Source organism: Lycium barbarum, chromosome 4 (genome assembly GCF_019175385.1).
Source record: "Lycium barbarum isolate Lr01 chromosome 4, ASM1917538v2, whole genome shotgun sequence".
Taxonomy (NCBI): Eukaryota; Viridiplantae; Streptophyta; class Magnoliopsida; order Solanales; family Solanaceae; genus Lycium; species Lycium barbarum.
This window is the reverse complement of record NC_083340.1, coordinates 97,705,875-97,724,094: the sequence shown is the minus strand read 5'-3', so window position 1 is coordinate 97,724,094 and position 18,220 is coordinate 97,705,875. Positions and strand designations below refer to the sequence as shown.

Genomic DNA, 18,220 nt, shown 5'->3' with positions numbered 1-18,220 from the left:
GTATATTATCATTTTGATAGCCGAGAGGCTTATGTATATAAAAGTATTTATGTTCTCAAATGGAAAATGATTTTCTTATGATTTGAGTATAAATTTGATAAAAGAGCATTAAATGAGTATGATGAGTAACAGAACGAGCAGTGCTCGGTGGTTAGCCCCGGGTACCTGTCACGGCCCCTAGTCTGGTCGTGACAATCTCGAACATCAACAATGTAATTCTCAAGCTGAAAACGAAGGTCCACCATAGAGTATTTATCAAAATCATCAGGATATAACTCAGCCAATCTCAATATCTTTTCAATGTCAAAATGAGAAAAAGAGTCAACTGGGTTCAAGCAAGAAACTCCAAGAAGCAAATCAGTTGTCACCTCATCAAAACGATTATTGAGTTCTTGTCTTTGCCAATCAATAATTTTTATAAAATATATAAACTTGGTAGTGATGTAAAACAGTATAATCAACAACTCTCCGACGTGACCTTCCAAGGATAATATAAAACTCATCAAATTTTGGTATGGAAATATCATATTTGATACAAAATTCAGATACCTCATCAATAAGTGAATTCCAACCTTCTTCTCTTAGTCGCTGCAATTGATCCTTTGCCACTCCAACAAGTAACATGGCATTTGCAATGTCTTGCTCTTTCTTTTGAAAAGGTGCATTCAGATCATTTGTTATTGCTAAAACATTGTGCATGAAATGCAACATGAAGACAACCTCAAATGCTAAACATGCTCTAAGATATCCTTTTGCCCTACATTTTTCTTCAAAACGGGCATTAACAGCAATAGCATCAAGTACATCAATGATAGGACCAAACATAAGAATAAATTTTTTAAAGGATTTGTAATGAGATCCCCATCGAGTATCACCCGCTCTAGCAAGATCTAATTCTTGATTCAAACCCTTACCAGTTTCAAGCTCACCTTTACGTAATGCCTCTTCAATTTCTTCTGCTTAGGCTTCACGAAGTTCATCTCTACGCTTGAAAGAAGCTCCCACCATATTTAATATATCAGAAACCAACAATAAAAGTTCTTTCACTTCATCACATTTTCTAATCGCAACAAGAGTTAATTGAAGTTGATGAGCAAAACAATGAATAGAATGAGCACCTTTACTTTCTTGTTGCATCAAGATTTTCAACCCATTTACATCACCTTGCATATTACTTGCTCTATCATAACATTGTCCACGTATATAAGATGAACTTAAAGAATGTTGAGAAAGTAAACCAACAATTCCTTTCTTTAGAGACAAAGCAGTAGTATCACGAACATGAACAATACCAATAAATCGCTCCATCACACTTCCCCTTCTATCAACGTACCACAAAACAATAGCCATTTGTTCCTTACATGACACATCGCGAGATTCATCAACTAAGATGGAAAAGTGATCATCATTTAAATCCTAAATTATACACTTTATTGTTTCAATCTTACATGCACTGATAATATCCTTCTGAATGTGTGGAGAAGTTAATTGATTATTCTTTGGAGCTTTTTTAAATGAACCGCCAATATTATCACATAGTTTTGCATACCATGTAAGAAGTTCAATATAATTACCTCTATTAAAAGATGATATATCTTCACGATGGCCCCGGAATGACAATCGTTGCTTCAAAAGATATCTTAGCACATTAATTGCAGCTTCCAAACGAGTACAATAGTCTAACTTTTGTTGATCAGTTGGTTTAGTAAATACACTTTGAATGGATTGTTTTTGTCTCAACAAATCTTCACAATTCTGTCTTGATTGATTATGAACACTATTTGGTTTACCTACATGCTCATTAAGACTGTGCTTCTTATTCCAACTTGTAAACCCTATGGTTGAAAATACATCTCCTCCCCCTTGATTAATGCATTCATCTTGAAACAAATAACAATAGAAGCAGAATGCTGCATCTTTTGTTACACTATACTCCAGCCAATCAAACTCATCAAACCATTGAGAATTAAAACGACGAAAATCACCATAAAATTTGTTTGAGGAAACATGTGATTTCGAGGTCGGAAAGGACCGTTTTGAAGATACACTCTTCTTATTGCATCACGATCATTTGGATGATATTTTCGAATTGCTAATCTTTCCCCAGGATCCAATTCTAAGGAATTTAAATCAACATTTTCACTTTGTCGGCCTCGTTGCAATTCATTGACGCCGCCTTCTCTTAAGTTAGAAGGATTTTGAGATGTTGAACTTAATTTTGGAAGATTGGAAGATACTTTAGAAAAATATCTCTCCATTGAATTTAATTTGAGAGGGGAGGAAGAAAAAAGTAAACTTAGATTAGAAAAATTGCAAACGCAGCAGCTAGCACGTTGAAGATTAGAAAATCACTTACTTTTTGACGTCGGGGTTTAGCTCTAAGGTGTAGTATTGTGTCCAGTTCCTCATTGGACAAGTCTTTAATGTCGACTACTTTACCTAAGTTGAGTCCTAGTCGGACTGGTTTATTTTCTCCTAATTGGACAAAGAATTGCAGGTTCGAATCCTGCTAGCAACAGTTTTTTTTTTAAAAGTACAATTAAAAAAAACGTGGAAAAAAGCTACAGTAGTGCACTTGCTGGGGCTCGAACACGGGGAGACCACTGAACTAGCGACGCACCAAACGAGCGGACCAAGAGCTTCTGTTTGTTTAGGCAGTGTCATTTATTTAATTTATATACGTATTCTGGCTTTTCAGATATATATATATATATATATTTTCGACGAAGGGGTGGACGACACCCCTGGGCATAGGGTGGATCCGCCCCTGGTCACAAGGCTACATATCCAACCTGAGATTAAAAAAAATCTAAAATTTCCTACTTAATACTATATTATATATGTCGTAAGTGAAAGCAGTAGTACGTCCATCATGAGACTAGATTAGAGAATGGTTTGACGATGCATGTGGAGCTGCAAAAGGAGAATCGAAATAAGCATAATGTTGATTATCATAATGAGTAATTCGACTTTCCCCATTATCAAAATTAAGTGCATAGCTTTTGTTTGGTCCATCACTGGGAGAAAAACAAGGTTGTGAACCCATCACTGATTTGGCCCTAGAAATTTATCTGGAAAGTCAAAATTCCATATAAGGTTTCTGCTTTTGTTTGGTTAGTTTTGAAGAGGGCTTGTCTTACACAAGAGGCCTTACAAAGAAGAGGTCTACAGATATGCTCAAGATGTTTATTTTGTGGGAAAAATGCAGAAACAAATGAGCATTTATTCCTTCATTGTGAGACAACTGCACATCCGTGGCACATGTTCTTTTGTATACTTGGGGTGAATTGGGTATTACCAAGATCAACTTTAGAACTCTTATGCAATTGGAAGAAGAAATGCACAAAAAGATTGGTGGCAAGCCATTCCATTCCAGCTTGTATTTGGTGGATAGTATGGAAGGAGAGAAACTCAAGACAATTTGATGACAAAGAAAATTCTATTCAGATAGTTAAAACAAAATGTCTTAGTCTCTTGTATTTTTTGTGTAAACAAGATAGAGTGAGGGAGATACGAGATTTGGTAGGTTTTCTAGGCAATATGTAAATTGTAATTTGACTTTTACCTCAGGTCACAAATTGTGGTTTTACTTGTAAAGTACCTTGAGCAGCAGTTGATATGCTGACACTTTTGGATGAAATACAAATGTTACCTTATTAAAAAAAAATAAAAAAAATTAAGTGCATAGCTTTGTTGGATCATAACTATGGGAAACCCTTCTTTTTTGCTTGTAACCACATAGTTTAATCATCATCAACGTCTTATTGGCGACATGTGAAATCTCTTTTATTATCTTTCAATACTTGTCTTTTACCTCCTTCTCTACCACGTACACATTCTTCCTTCTTAAATTAAGCTGCGTAAAACATCCACAACTAGCATTATTGCTTCTTCCATTATCTACTTCTTGGATTATCATCTTCGTCCCTTGATGATTAATTGTTTCCTTTTTATTTTTTTTTATTTTTTATTTTTAAAGTTTTTGACTTGACTTGTATGGACTCTAGGGTTCTTATAGGGAATTAAGGGGCCGCCAAGATTATTCCCTTTCCAATTTGGATTTGGTGTGCACATAGGGACTAGTTTTCCTTTTTATTTTTTTGAGTTTATCCTCCTCCACCTTCTTCTTCTTCTTCATTTTATGGCTAGCTTTTTGGGTATTTTAGTCACTAGTGTTCATACCCGCGTGATGCGCGGTTAAAATTAAAGGAAATTAATTATGTAAAATTATTATCTTGTTTATCTGAGCATATTAAAATAAATTATGTTAACAAAGTTTGTAGTAATTTTGCTTCCTATACAATGTATTGTAGAACAAAAATTATGAAATTAAACTATGGTAAAAATTTATCCGCCCAAGCATTTATACCAAGTCAATAAATACATAACACACATCTTCATATATATGCTTATCAAAACATGAATTGATTATACAATATTTCTTTAATTTATAACTTAATCATAATAAATTAGTATAATTTGGTTTAAACTCCGAGTGAGGTTAAAATTTTATCATCGAAGACTACCTTAATAGTTACACTCATCTATGAGCTATACATAATGCTGAAATTCTTTCAATCATTGTAAAAAAGCTACTTGACAATTGATATCTTTTATTGTAGTAAACTTTTTTTTAATGCTTTATATGTTAATATTAATCCCATATACAAATGAAGACTTGCTTTGAATTTTTTAATATAACATCTTATTTAAATTTGAATGTAGAAGAAAATTCAAATATTTTCCTTGCATATTCATTCAAAGAAGTCTTAATAACGTCTTATCCTTAAACATTTTGGGATGGTGCCTTATTTTTAATATGTTCTGTTTTTCAGAGTCTTATATTGATATGCTTTAAGCTAATAGTTTCCCATTATCTAATTTCTTCATTTGCACATAATAGTTACACAAAAATCTAACTTTTGTCCCAAATGATGCTCACCTACAACTAATTTAAGCATGTTAGAAATACAATTAATCATTAATTAACTATTTCATAACCAAAATATCACAAGGTCCAACAACGAACTTTATAAATACATAATTATACAAACTGGGATTACCATTATCTAACATATAAAATCTACTCAAACTAAAGTAAAAGTATTGAAAACTAAAACGATTGAAGATCACCCAAAAGCTCATTTGCAGTTTCTAAGTTGGGCTATAGTAAGAACACATCAAGAATGAAAAAGGATCACTCGAAAGCAAGAAGCAGGGACGTTAGGTGCGAGAAAGCAGTTGTGCCTTTATTGTTTTTTTTTTAATTGTAGCTAGCGCGAGAGCAAAACCTACAACGAAGTATATTTTGATATTCCCTACGTACAGTGGGATTAATGAGATAATCAACACAATATAATATCTTTCTTTAAAAAGTACTCCCTCTCTCTCAATTTATGTAACTATTTTTTCTTTTTAATCATTCCAAAAAGAATCACACATATCTATATTTAGTAACAATATAATTTTAAATTTCCATTTTACCCTTAATAAGATAATTTTTAGTCACATGAATATTTAGAACTTATCTTGGACCATAAATTCGTAAACTCCGTTCCCAATCAAATACCTTTACATAATCTCAATAGCAATGATAATATGATGGGTGGCTTAAAAGGCAAACTCGACACTACATTACTAATGTCATTGATTATCTTCTTTTAGTCATGTGGTGTTATCCATAATATTACTTTTCTCATCATAGTTTTAAATAAGGGAACCCTTTAAATAATGTAATATTAAATTCAAATACTTAAGTATTATGCTCCGGTACTTTTAAAATGAAATTTTAGATTATCTTTATTTCTTCCTCTTGTTTGTTACTCATCGATAATGCATTTATCCATGTATTATTGATATAGATGCATTATCATATGATCAGCTTTTCACTTAACTTAAAAAATAAATACTTTTCAATTACTTTACAAAGTCCGACTTGCAAAATGATTAGTTCACCCTATTTTCACCATATAGTAACTAAGTAACATTAAACTTTCACACCTACTATAATGTAACAATATCTGGATTAGATAATGTTGGACACAATCATTTAAGCTTATCAGTTTTAATTTAATGCCTAATAACATTACAAATTTTCTAAAGATATCCATGCTGACAATTCATTGTAAATCTTTGTCACTCAAAATTTTTATTGTCTTAATTTAACATTGATGCCAAAAATTTACTGGAAGAAGCAGATAAAAAGCTTGTCGTTTGCATATAGACAATTTTCTCATTAAGTATAAGAAAGTATACAATATACTTTCACCATCTAAGGTTATAAAAACCTTTACACCATGGTTTAATCTCCATTTTAGTCCTCATCAGAGTCAATCTTATCTTTAAAAAATGTATAACCTTATCAGTGTCAATCACATCTTTAAAAAATGAGAAGAAAGGATCTACAAAGTGAAATGCTTAAACATAAATAGAATTTGTAGTACAGGTCTTTTCATTCTGTGCAATATTCCTCCTAGTATTTCTTGTTCCAATTATCACAATTGGTCGGCTGATATCCCCTGCTATTATAATTGCAATACTTTCTATACAAGAATGAAATTTCTCATTCTTCATTTGGCTATGAAAGCAAAGGTCTATATCCTCCTCCATTTACTTGAATTTTTTTATAACACAAAGGTTGGGATAGTACCTTAACCCCCATCATTGGTGGACTTTTGCTATTAAAAAAAGAGATTAATATTTTTTGAAGATCAAAATTGCCATGAATTTTGTCTTGCCTTGCCTGAAAGGAGTAGGGCCTCTTCTTGCTTCTTCCCATTAGCAAACATGTAGTAATCTATCACAGAAAATTTTTACGAATATCATAACATTTGACTGAAAATTCGAAGAAAGGTAATAAAGAAGATTTATACACCTCTTTAGTCTTACCTAAAGACTTTTGGATTCACATTCGTTTCTCCTTCAAAGCACAATTTTGAGCATCACGTACTATCATCTGTCAAAGAACATTTTCAATAGGTATATAAAAAGAACTGTGATTGAATACTACTTTGGGTGTGATTGGTACGGAGGAAAATATTTTTCTAACTTTTTCATGTTTGATTAGTCAATTTTTTTTGTTCTCCATGCACTCTTTATCTCGATTTATTTAATAAATGACCCCGTCTATATCCTCATTCAGTACTCTTACGTCCTTCATAATTTGAATATGCACTTTTTTTTTTTGGTTTGGTAACAATATGCACTTCTTAATCTGAAGTTTCGGAAATGTAATTAGTAGATTAATACAATTTCTCATTTGAAAACTGAAATCTCTATTAGTAGAAAAAATATCAAGACTTCACAACCCTTTTAATCTAATATTAATAATCTAAACATTAATTCACAACACCATACTTAATGAAAAATAGAAAGAGCTACATGAAGTTTTGATGGAAAAATAATATGCAAGTAATATAACAAATCAGCATTAAAACTCACCCAAGCAATATGAACAAACTCATTAACAAACACCAACATTAAGTTCTTGATCAATAGAAAATTAAAACGACACTGTAATGTGCTATGGAGATCTCCACACGTAATATATCTGACATGTAGTCTTGTTATTATTTTGAATAATATAAATCTACTATATAAGATTTTCAGGTAGGTAATTTATCCAATACGTTCTTTCAATGCCAATAATTTCTAAGGCGTGCAAGTATCGGTAAGAAATCTAGTATGAGATTCGGGGGATAGCAAAACCCTAACCATATTACCTCATACTTCATGTTATCAAAGTCGTGCCTTTTCTCTATGCCAATGATGCAACTCAGCAATGCCATTGACAAATGAATGACACATCATATTGTCACGACCCAAACCGATAAGTCGTGACGAGTGTCTGACCTCTAGTGACCAAACACCCTATACTCATATCTGAACCATACTGAACATCAAGGTCCCATAAGTGCCTAAACTAATCTCATACTGCCTCGTGAAGGGGTGGCATCATGAACTCTGTACATTTACATACATACAAGCTGAAAGAACAGTGCAAGCCAACTGGGCCGCTACATATACTGTACACAAAAGAATAGGAGCCGACAAGGCTACATCATCTGACATACACATAGACCTGTCTACAGACCACTAGTGGAATAGAAAACGGTAGAAAGGACGGGACAGGGCCCCGTCATACCCATATACATATACATCTCAAAAAGAATGGCATACCAAAATAGACTGTAGCTCCGGATCAAATGGAGCGCATCAACTACTGCTGAATAAAGGTCCTACTGAGCGGGAGCGCCTGTCAGTCTACCTGTACCTGCGGGCATGAACGCAGTCCCTCAAGTAATAGGGGAGTCAGTACGGATAATGTACGGAGTATGTAAGGCATAAGAGTAACATAAGTATAAGCATAAGAATCATGAGCAGAATCTGGAACTCAAAGCTAACTGACTGTCTGCATATATTTGTATGAACAAGTATCTGTATAACTGACAATGCCTCTGTGGGGGCATAATCTCAATGATAATCATGCTCATGTATATAAATATAGGTCATAGTGCTGAGGAACGTTTAACCCGATCCATATCCCATATAATAGTACCGAGGAACGTACGGCCCGATCCATATATCATATAATAATGCCGAGGAACGTACGGCCCGACCCATATATCATCATCAAGGTGTACCTGCTGATCATCTGGTAATGCGTATATAACGCCTATCCATTTTCCTATACCCCATGTACATATAATATACGCGTATATAACGCCTTCCGGTGATGGGTCAATATGCATATATATATGAATGCAATGCATAACTGAAATGTATAAATAGAACTCTCGGAGTGACATAAGGTCATATTAGCTCCGATGGACAACTTTTGAGCTGACATCATCAACATAAGTAATCTCAAGGCCCATGAACATAAGGAACAATCATAAGGGGTATAGGGACATCAAAGACTGAAATACTCCTAGTGCTTCTAAGAGTAGAGTAATATGGAGGCTCATTTAATCGCTTGTTGGCTCATAACATAGGATCATGCAAAAATGAAGAAGAAATAGCCTTAACATACCTTAACGTCTCCTTAATCGTTTAACGTTCTCCTCTCACGATCACAAGATCTACATTTAAAAGGATCATACTAAGGTTAAGTCTTAAAGACACTCTTAACTTCAAACTAGAATAATTCATGAGCTAGCGAAAATTGGGCAGCATTTCCCCTGTTTCATCGACTTCCACCATATTGAAAAATAACTCCCAAACAACTATAATAACATCTACAATATCATAACCAAGTAGTCATATTTCATTAAGTCTCAAAATTCATTCTCACATTTAACTTATATCAACAACTTCACACCAACCCTTTACATAAACGCACACAACACTTTTTTGTCATCGTTATTACCCTTCATAGCGAGATTATACTCATAACATTCTAACAATGATAACCCAAGGTAAGTTACTACTCAAAATATCATGAATTCTACATTTGAACTTCATCTTCTACTATCTCCCTTCACCCAAGTTGTTCAATAACTAAGCATGCTTAACAACATGAAGTAGACATGAAAACTAACCTTTATCATACAAGAGCAAGCTTTGAATCAAATTATCGACTTGAGTGAAACCCCAACTTCAATACCGAAGAAAATCTTGAGTTCTACAAACCCTAGTAAGCCTTCCAACACTTGAATCTCTTGATTCTTGCTATTTGATCTATGATCTCTCTTGGGTTTGTGTGGAATATGCTTGACAGAAGGTTCTAGAATTTTTAGGAGTTGGGGAGATGTGGGAAATGAGAAAATAGAACAACAGTCGTTTATTTATACAAAAAAGAAAAAGCTGGCCCGACCAATTATACGACCAGTTATACGGCCCGTATAACTTGTACGGTCCGTATAAATGGACCGTATAATCCCACCATGGAATTACCCTTCTATGGAAAGGGTTATACGGACCATTATATGGGCCGTATAAGTATAAGTGGTCGTATAACCCAACATTTTCCGAAACTTTCTCGTGTCGATTCGTTCAACTCCTAATCCTTATGGAACCTTATTGACACTTATATAACACTTCATTAACCATCTAAGAGGCCCTATAGCTCCTCCTTAAGACATTACTAAATAAATATTAGCTCAATTGTTACGAAACCTTGCGTTTTACTTTCTTTGAGGAACTTAGTTCCACCGATTCGTATGACTTCAAAATATCATGGCACGTACTTAAGGTTATCCAATACTCTCCTTTATCTCATAAGGAACTCATGTTCATCTTAAGCTTGCGTTGGTCTACTCACAATGCAACGAATCCGAAATCTTCGAGATGTAACATTCTCTCCCCCTTAGGAACATTCGTCCTCGAATGTTAAGACTCTTGGGAATTCTATAAAAATTTCGCCAGAGTTTCTCCTGTAATATGGCACTACCATCCTATTACAAAAACCCAAAATATATTGCCTCACAGGGCTACAACAACACCCATGGCCACACACGACTAAGAAAACATCAAGGAAAGCATTACATACCTGGGGAAAATGGTGTCTCTGCCTGAGTCTCCTCTGAAGGTGGAAATAAATGTGGATACTTGAACCTCATGTCTTCTTCCACTTCCCATGTCATTTCCTCTCTGTTATTATTTCTTTATAAGACTTTAACTGAAGCTACGTCTTTGGTTCTGAGTCTCCGTACTTGTCTATCTAGAATGGCAATAGGAACTTCTTCGTAGGATAGTTGCTCGGTGACTTGAACATCATCTACAAGTACAATTATGAAAGGATCCCCAATGCACTTATGAGAAGCATTGACACATAAAAAATCGGATGCACAGACTCCAACGCAGAAGGTAGCTCTAACTCATATGCCACCTTACCCACTGTATGAATAATTCTGTATGGTTTGATGTACCGAGGGCTCAACTTACCTTTCTTGCCAAATCTCATCACTCCCTTCATAGGTGAAATTTTCAGGAAAACCCAATCGTCTACTTCAAATTCCAACTTGCGTCGTCAATTGTCTGCATAGGATTTCTGTCGACTCTGAGCCGTTAGCAATCTTTCCTGAAGTACTTTCACTTTGTCAACTGCTTGCTGTAGCACATCTGGGCCAACTAACTGATTTTTTCCAACATCAAACCACCCTATAGGGGATCTACATCTTCGTCCATACATACTGGAATGGTAACTGTTATTGTAAGCAAATTCAATAAGGGGCAAATGGTGTTATATCCCGTATTTTTGAACCTCGGAGCATCTGCTGGGGTGGGGCCCACATACCGAGATTTTTTTTGGAACATCTGAAAAGTCATATGAATCACATATGTAAAGTTAAACACAACTCATGAAGTACCTTTGGACCAAATCAAAGTGGAAACCCTCCAAACGAATATTTTTAAGAAAACGTTTTCGGGTGACCTGACTTTGGGGGGGCAAAAACTGTATTGTAAGTTTGGAATTTCGAAAATACCTTGAAATAGAAGTTGTAGATAATTGAATTAGCTTTCAATCCATAGGTCGTGGGTTCCCAGGTGACGTCGGTACAAGGAGTTATGAACGTTTTAAGGTCGAAAGGTCAGTGGGCTAGGCCCAACTCGGGACCAACCGAGTTGGCCCAAAAAAAATAAAATAAAAATTTAGGCCCAATGTTTAAGGGGTGGCCGGCCAAGTGAGGCCCAACCCATGGCTTTAATGAATATTTCCATGTGCTAATTAATTATAAAGGGATCACTATCCCTTAGAAGGTTCAAGAGACTTAGAAGAGAAAGAAGAGCAAAACAAGAGCAAAAAAAGAAGGCATTTCGGGTTTGGTGTGGAAAATTCACCACCAAAAATCTTGTGTTAAAAATTTGTATTTTGTGGTTTCCTTACTAAGTTGAGTCCCCTCTTCAACTTGGTGTAGTTGGTTTGGAGAAAGGAGGCCTTGGTTCACCAAAGTGATCACAAATTCAAGTAAAGAAGACTAGAGGAAAAGGTAAGAATTTATCCTTTATTCTTGTGTTATGGAGTTTTGTTTGGGTTGTAGTATATAGAAATGTGTTGATTGTATGGAGAAATGGAAGTTTGCAAAGTGGGTGTGTGGTATATATGTGTAGCCATGTGTATTTGTATATTGTATAGCCAAAAATGTATAGAATTCATGTTGTATTCTAGTTGTGAATGTGATGGAATTTATGTTGAGAATGAAAGTGGAATAAATTTGATTGAATGGAGAAAAATAGCATATGGCCGTGTGGTATATTTGACTTGGGAATGAAATGGATTAAGTTTGTTTAGAGTATTGGAGTGTTGTTGTAATGCTTGATATGTAAATGAAGTTAGAATGATATAAGTTTGTATTGAGTTGGAATGTAGAAACTTATGTCGTTTTAGTATGGTTTTTCCGACATTAAGGAAATGAAGTTGTTTGGTTGTTAGTTGTGATGACCATTGATGAATTTGGAAGTTGGAAACTTGTTATGAAGTTGTATGCCAAAGATTTGATGTTTTGCATAAGTCATGATTTTGGCGGAAGATTGTATATCATGTATATCGAGTGTATATCTTAAGGAAAACGATATGAAATGTTTCTAGAACTATATGGTGATGATCATGATGGTTGTTGAATATGAAATTATTGATCTTAGTTGAAAGTTGGGTTGAATTGAAGATTATGTCAACTTGTGAGAAAAATGACTAGTTGAAGGATATTTGTGTTTTTAATGTTCATTGTTGATATTGTTGTTGTCGTTTGGGTTGTTGTTGATGATTTATAGCCGAGTTGAATTCTCGGGGTGTCATATGTATAGGGGAAGTGCTGCCGAAATTTCGGTAGCCAAATATGCTTAAAGTTGAAATAATGGCATTAATAATTCACAATTGGTAAACTTGACCAATTGCAGTTTTTCGACGAAACGGGAAGTGAGTTTGGAAAGGCTTAAGGAGCGCGAAAGGTATGTAAAGCAACCCCAATTCTTCCCTTGGCATGCCCCTAGTGTGTTAGGGTCGGATCCGGGCCTCGAAGGACCTCTTGGCCCTCAGAATCCGCAAGACAAAATTTCAGTTTTTTCTTCAGTAGAATTGAACCATTTTGATACGCTTTTTTTTTTCTGAAATTATGAAATTTTGCTCTAAATTATTCAGAAAGTCATAGAATGTTTGTATAACCTTTTTAGGTGATACTATATGCTTAGAGGGCACAATTTGAGCCCGCCGCCTTGTTTGTCCCAAGGCGGGCCCGCTATTTACGATTTTGCCCCTAATGTGTTAAAGCTTCCTTTTTAAGCGATTTTTGAAAGAAATGTTTTAATTACCCTACTAATCGCTTAACGAATATTATTTTAAATATTCTGTTAAATATTATAAATTATTTTGACACTCGGAATGACTTCGGGAAAGTTATACTTCTGTAATTTATTATGATATCCGAAATACATTTATTATGATTCCGTCCGACCCCATTGGATTTGTTGGTCTTTGATACGCTTCATCGAGTCTTTGAAAACATTTATTATATTTTTAAATTGCATTAGTTTCTCACTACTCCAGTCGTGGATGTCCCAATGTTTCCCACACTGAGCCCGGGCCAGGATATGTTGTCAAGCGTAATTCTCTGCATTGTTTGCCGCGTCCCGATGTGAGGGGGCAGGTATACGCGTACATGGGTCTGTGGAGTATGATGTGCCATGTCCGCCTATTCTGATCTGATCTGTATGGACATTTTGATATGACATTATATGATACGGGGCCACGCCCCTTTTTCTGATTCCTCTGTATAGTGGCACTAGCGTCGGGAGGGTGGCCACATTCTGTCTGCCGAGTCCCGTGTCAGGGACCGGATATGATATGATATGACATATGTTTCTGTACGCATTCTGTCTGTTTTGGAAATATGCATTTGACACTCTGGATTCTGTACTCATTTTCTGTAACCATTATGATTTGACTTCTGTGATTCCGCTTTACATATTCAGTACATATTTCGTACTGACCCCCTTTCTTCGGGGGCTGCGTTTTCATGCCGCGCAGGTACTGACGACAGGTTCGCTGATCCACACGTTTAGGATCCTATTTCTACTATTTGGGGCGCTCTCTTCTACAGAGCCCATCTTTTGGTACAGTCTGTCACTGCTATCTGGATATGTACTTTGTTCAGGGTATGACGGGGCCCTGTCCCGTCTTATGATTATGATATGTTCTGTAGAGGTCTGTGGATACATCTGTGTGGGTTCTGTACATATGTTTGGGATGTTTTGTTTTATGATAGCCTTATCGGCTTCTGTGTGCCAAGTCTGCTCTTCTGCTAAATTCTGTAGCATCCACTAATGTTATTATTATATTATTATTCTGATAATATGCTAATTTGGGTATCGGGTACGTATAGGTGCCCAGCTAGGGCACTGGCCGCGGCCCACGGGGTTGAGTCGTGACAAATGGTCATCCTAGTTACCTTGAAAATCAAGTACACAAGCTCTCAGCATATCTTCAAAGGTCTTTATAGTACGCTCCGTGTTACACCTCGGGAAATTTTTTCCATTGGTACGTAAGTGAACGAACTAGTGATAAGTATGAGTGCATGATGTCCATGAGCAAGAAACGACGTTTGATGACCTTAGGCGATATTTCGAAGGTATCCGATGTGAGATGAGAAAGTTGGCTAAATTAAGATGAGATATAAGGTGAGAAATGCATGTGCATGGACATGGGTGATTAAAATGAGAAGTCTAAGAAATATGGAAAGTTGCAGAATTGCAACTGCCCAGTGGTCGTAAAGTGCTAGGACGGACTGTAAACTGGTATACGGTCCGTAAACTAGCAGGTCGTAAACTGCCATGCAAGGCTTCAACTTTCTGCCAGCCGAGAAATGGTAAAATACGACCTGGAGGACGGACCGTAAAGTGATTTACGACCCGTAAACCATGGTCATAAATCACCATGCAAGCAGCCAAAGCTTCTGGTTCTGGAAATGGTTAAAGACGATCGCAAGGGACGGTCCGTAAACTGCAATACGGGCCGTAAACCATGATGGACGACCACTGTTCACCTCAGCACAGATTTTGCAAGTCATTAAATAAAAGGACCAACACTTGTTTTATTTCATTACAACATTTCACCACTTCTCTCTAAAACCTCTCTCTACATTTATTATACAAGTTTTCAAGGATATTTGAGGATCAACAACATAAAACAAGGTGAATCAAGAGTAAGAACATCATCAAAGATCATCTAGGTCAAGAAATCCAAATGGAGAAAAACTAGGGTTTTGCTCAAAGTGGAGTATTATTAACCAAAGCTTGCTCCTACAACTTCTAAGGTAAGATTCATGATTTTTACATGATGGTTAAGGTATTGAAGAGTTGAAATACATGGATTGTAGAAAATATGGTCAAGTAGGTCATGAATGATGAATACTGACATTTTGAGAAATATTTTGAATTGAATCATGAATGTTGTTGTGTTGTGATATGAATGTATTTGTTACACCTCGGAAAATTTCCCGTTGGTATGCAAGTAAATGGACTAATGATGTGTGCGAGGACTGCGAGTGTATAATGTTTCATGGGAAATGTATGTGAAGGGATGTGGATGATTAGAATGAAAAGTCAAGAAATGAGAAAAAAAATTGAAAGTTGGCAAAACTGCCCAGTGGTCGTATAGTGCAAAATACGAACCGTAAAGTGCAATACGGTCCGTAAACTTGAAGTCGTAAATTGGCATGCCCAACTTCAACTTTCTGCCAGCTGAGGAAAAGGTATAATACGACCTGGTGGACGGACCGTAAAGTGATTTACGGCCCATAAACCATGGTCGTAAATCCCATGCATGCAGGCCAAAGTCTCTGGTCCTGCTTAAGCTTAAAGACGACCACGAAGGACGGTCCGTAAAGTGGAATACGGACCGTAAACCTCCATGGACGACCACTGTTCACCCAGCACAGATTTTCCAATTCATTAAATATGAGGATCAAGACTTATTTTATTTCATTAACAACATTACACCACTTCTCTCTACATTTATTATATGAATTTTCATGGATTATAAGCCATAAATAACATTAAGACAAGTGAATCAAGGATAAGGGAATCATCAAGGATCATCCAAGTCAAGGAATCCAAATGGAGAAAAACTAGGGTTTTGCTCAAAGAAGAGTATTACCAACCAAAGCTTGTTCCTACAACTTCTAAGGTAAGATTCATGATTTTTACAAGATGGTTAATGTATTGGAGAATTAAAATACATGGATTATAGAAAATGTGGTCAACTAGGTCATGAAAGATGAATAGTGACATTTTGAGAAATAGTTTGAATTGAGTTATGAATGTTGTTGTGTTGTGATATGAATGTGTTATAAATGGTATTAAGATCATGAACTAAACACTTTAGACGAATGGACGAAGTTGGGTGTTATGACCATGAATGTGGGTGAATTAGAGGCAAATTGAGGAATCTAGATAATGTGGATAGTGTGAATGACTAATGACCATTGTTATGATATTAATGAAGGTATAAACACTAGCATTGGAAGGGAACGTGCAAGTGTAGAATAGTTCGACGGAAAGGTATGTAAGGCTAACCCTTCTTTCATAAGGCATGGTTCTTGGCCAAATTCCTAAATTCCTCTATATGAGTATGTTGTCCTCACATGGTTGACATTCTGAGCTCATAAGCTCACGACCCTTGATATGTACTATGATTATACTACGTTCCTCGTATGACGAGTAAGTCTATAATGTAAATGTAACGATAATGATGAGAATAGTAATGATGATGAGAGTAAAATGAGACTAGAGATGCTTACGAGCTATGATATATGTATATGTGTGCCTATGAAGGGCTATGATAAGACCCCGAGCTTATGATGCCGGGTAAGACTATATGTATATAACTATGTATAAAATATGTATATGATTACGTAACGGGCGCGCACTTCTGCAGAAGGTACGGATAACCCTGAAGCCTTGGTAGGGCCAGGTATGAGTAACCTTGAGCCTTGGTTGGCCAAGTATGTATGAAACACCGATCCTATGAGGTCGGGTATGCTATGTAAAGGCTATGTATATGAAATGACTATGTATATAATATGAATATGAATGTGATAAGACTATGTATAAGAATACGAATAAGGACATGTATACGAATATGAGCACAAGTATGGTACGAGTATTATTATGGGATACGAACGACGATGTATGCAAGTAAGCGACATGATGATGATATTACTGTCTCCCCTCCTATGCTATTTTCATATGATATCTATTATGCTTCTATATTGATGTTGATCATGCTTTACATACTCAGTACATTCTTCGTACTGACTTCCTTTTGTTTGTGGACGCTGCGTCATGCCCGCAGGTGCACAGGGAGACAGACTTGATCCATAGCTGCTTATTCAGAGATTGCATAGCAGAGCTCCATTTCTTTCGGAGCCGTAGCTTTTGGGAACTTATTCTTTTGTGTATATAATTATGGGCATAGCGGGGTCCTGTCCCGCTCATACGATATGTCATACTCTTAGAGGCTCGTAGTCATGTGTATGTGGGTAGAGATGCTCGGCCATGTCGGCCCATGTTTTGTATATCTTTTGTTAGCCACGTCGGCCTTGTACTTATGATGTGGCGTAGATGCCTATGATATGTTAAATGATGATGGTCGTCTAATGGGATCAATATGATTAACGATAAGAAAAGCACGAATTGACTTATGGTTCACCTAGATGTTATGTTATGTACGATAAGGGGGTGCTCGGGTAGGGTAGCACCGGGTGCTCGTCGCGGCCCCTTAGCCGGGTCGTGACAAAAGTGGTATCAGAGCAGTTCAGTCCTAGGATGTGTCTATGAGCCGTGTCTAGTAGAGTCTTGGTTATGAGTGTGTTGCGCGCCACACTTATAAACGGGAAGCTGCAGACATTTTAGGAATATATGACCTTCTTTCTTCATAAGAATCGTGTGATAGAGCTATGATGTAAGAAATTCTTGTTCCTAAATCGTGTGTTGTGTATTTCAGAGATGCCTAAAAATAAAAAGGCTACAGCAGCCCAAAAGGGCAAGACGGTGGCAGAAAAGCGGGCTGAAAGAGCACCGCCACCGGTAGTAGAGGAAGATGAGTCCCAGAGTGCGGCTCAATCTCAGTCCTCCCAGACAGTGCCTATTACCGAGGAGCACGTGGGAACCTCAGCCCCAACTCCAGCTCCTCCACCGAATGCTTCGGGCCAAGACGTGAGAGAGGCCATTAATTTGTTGACTCAGTTGGTTGCGGCCCAGACTCAGAGGCCAAGCGCAGGGCAAT

The 18,220-nt window shown here is 36.4% G+C and overlaps 1 protein-coding gene across 1 annotated transcript; it reads right to left on the bottom strand.

Annotated features, from left to right (window-relative positions):
• Positions 1–960: 960 nt before the first annotated feature.
• Positions 961–2,258, bottom strand: LOC132637612 (uncharacterized). The gene is made up of 3 exons (XM_060354676.1): positions 2,047–2,258; positions 1,449–1,927; positions 961–1,385 (listed from the first exon to the last, which is right to left on the bottom strand). Exons 1-3 carry the CDS (start codon positions 2,256–2,258, stop codon positions 961–963), a joined length of 1,116 nt encoding a protein of 371 aa, XP_060210659.1.
• Positions 2,259–18,220: the final 15,962 nt, after the last annotated feature.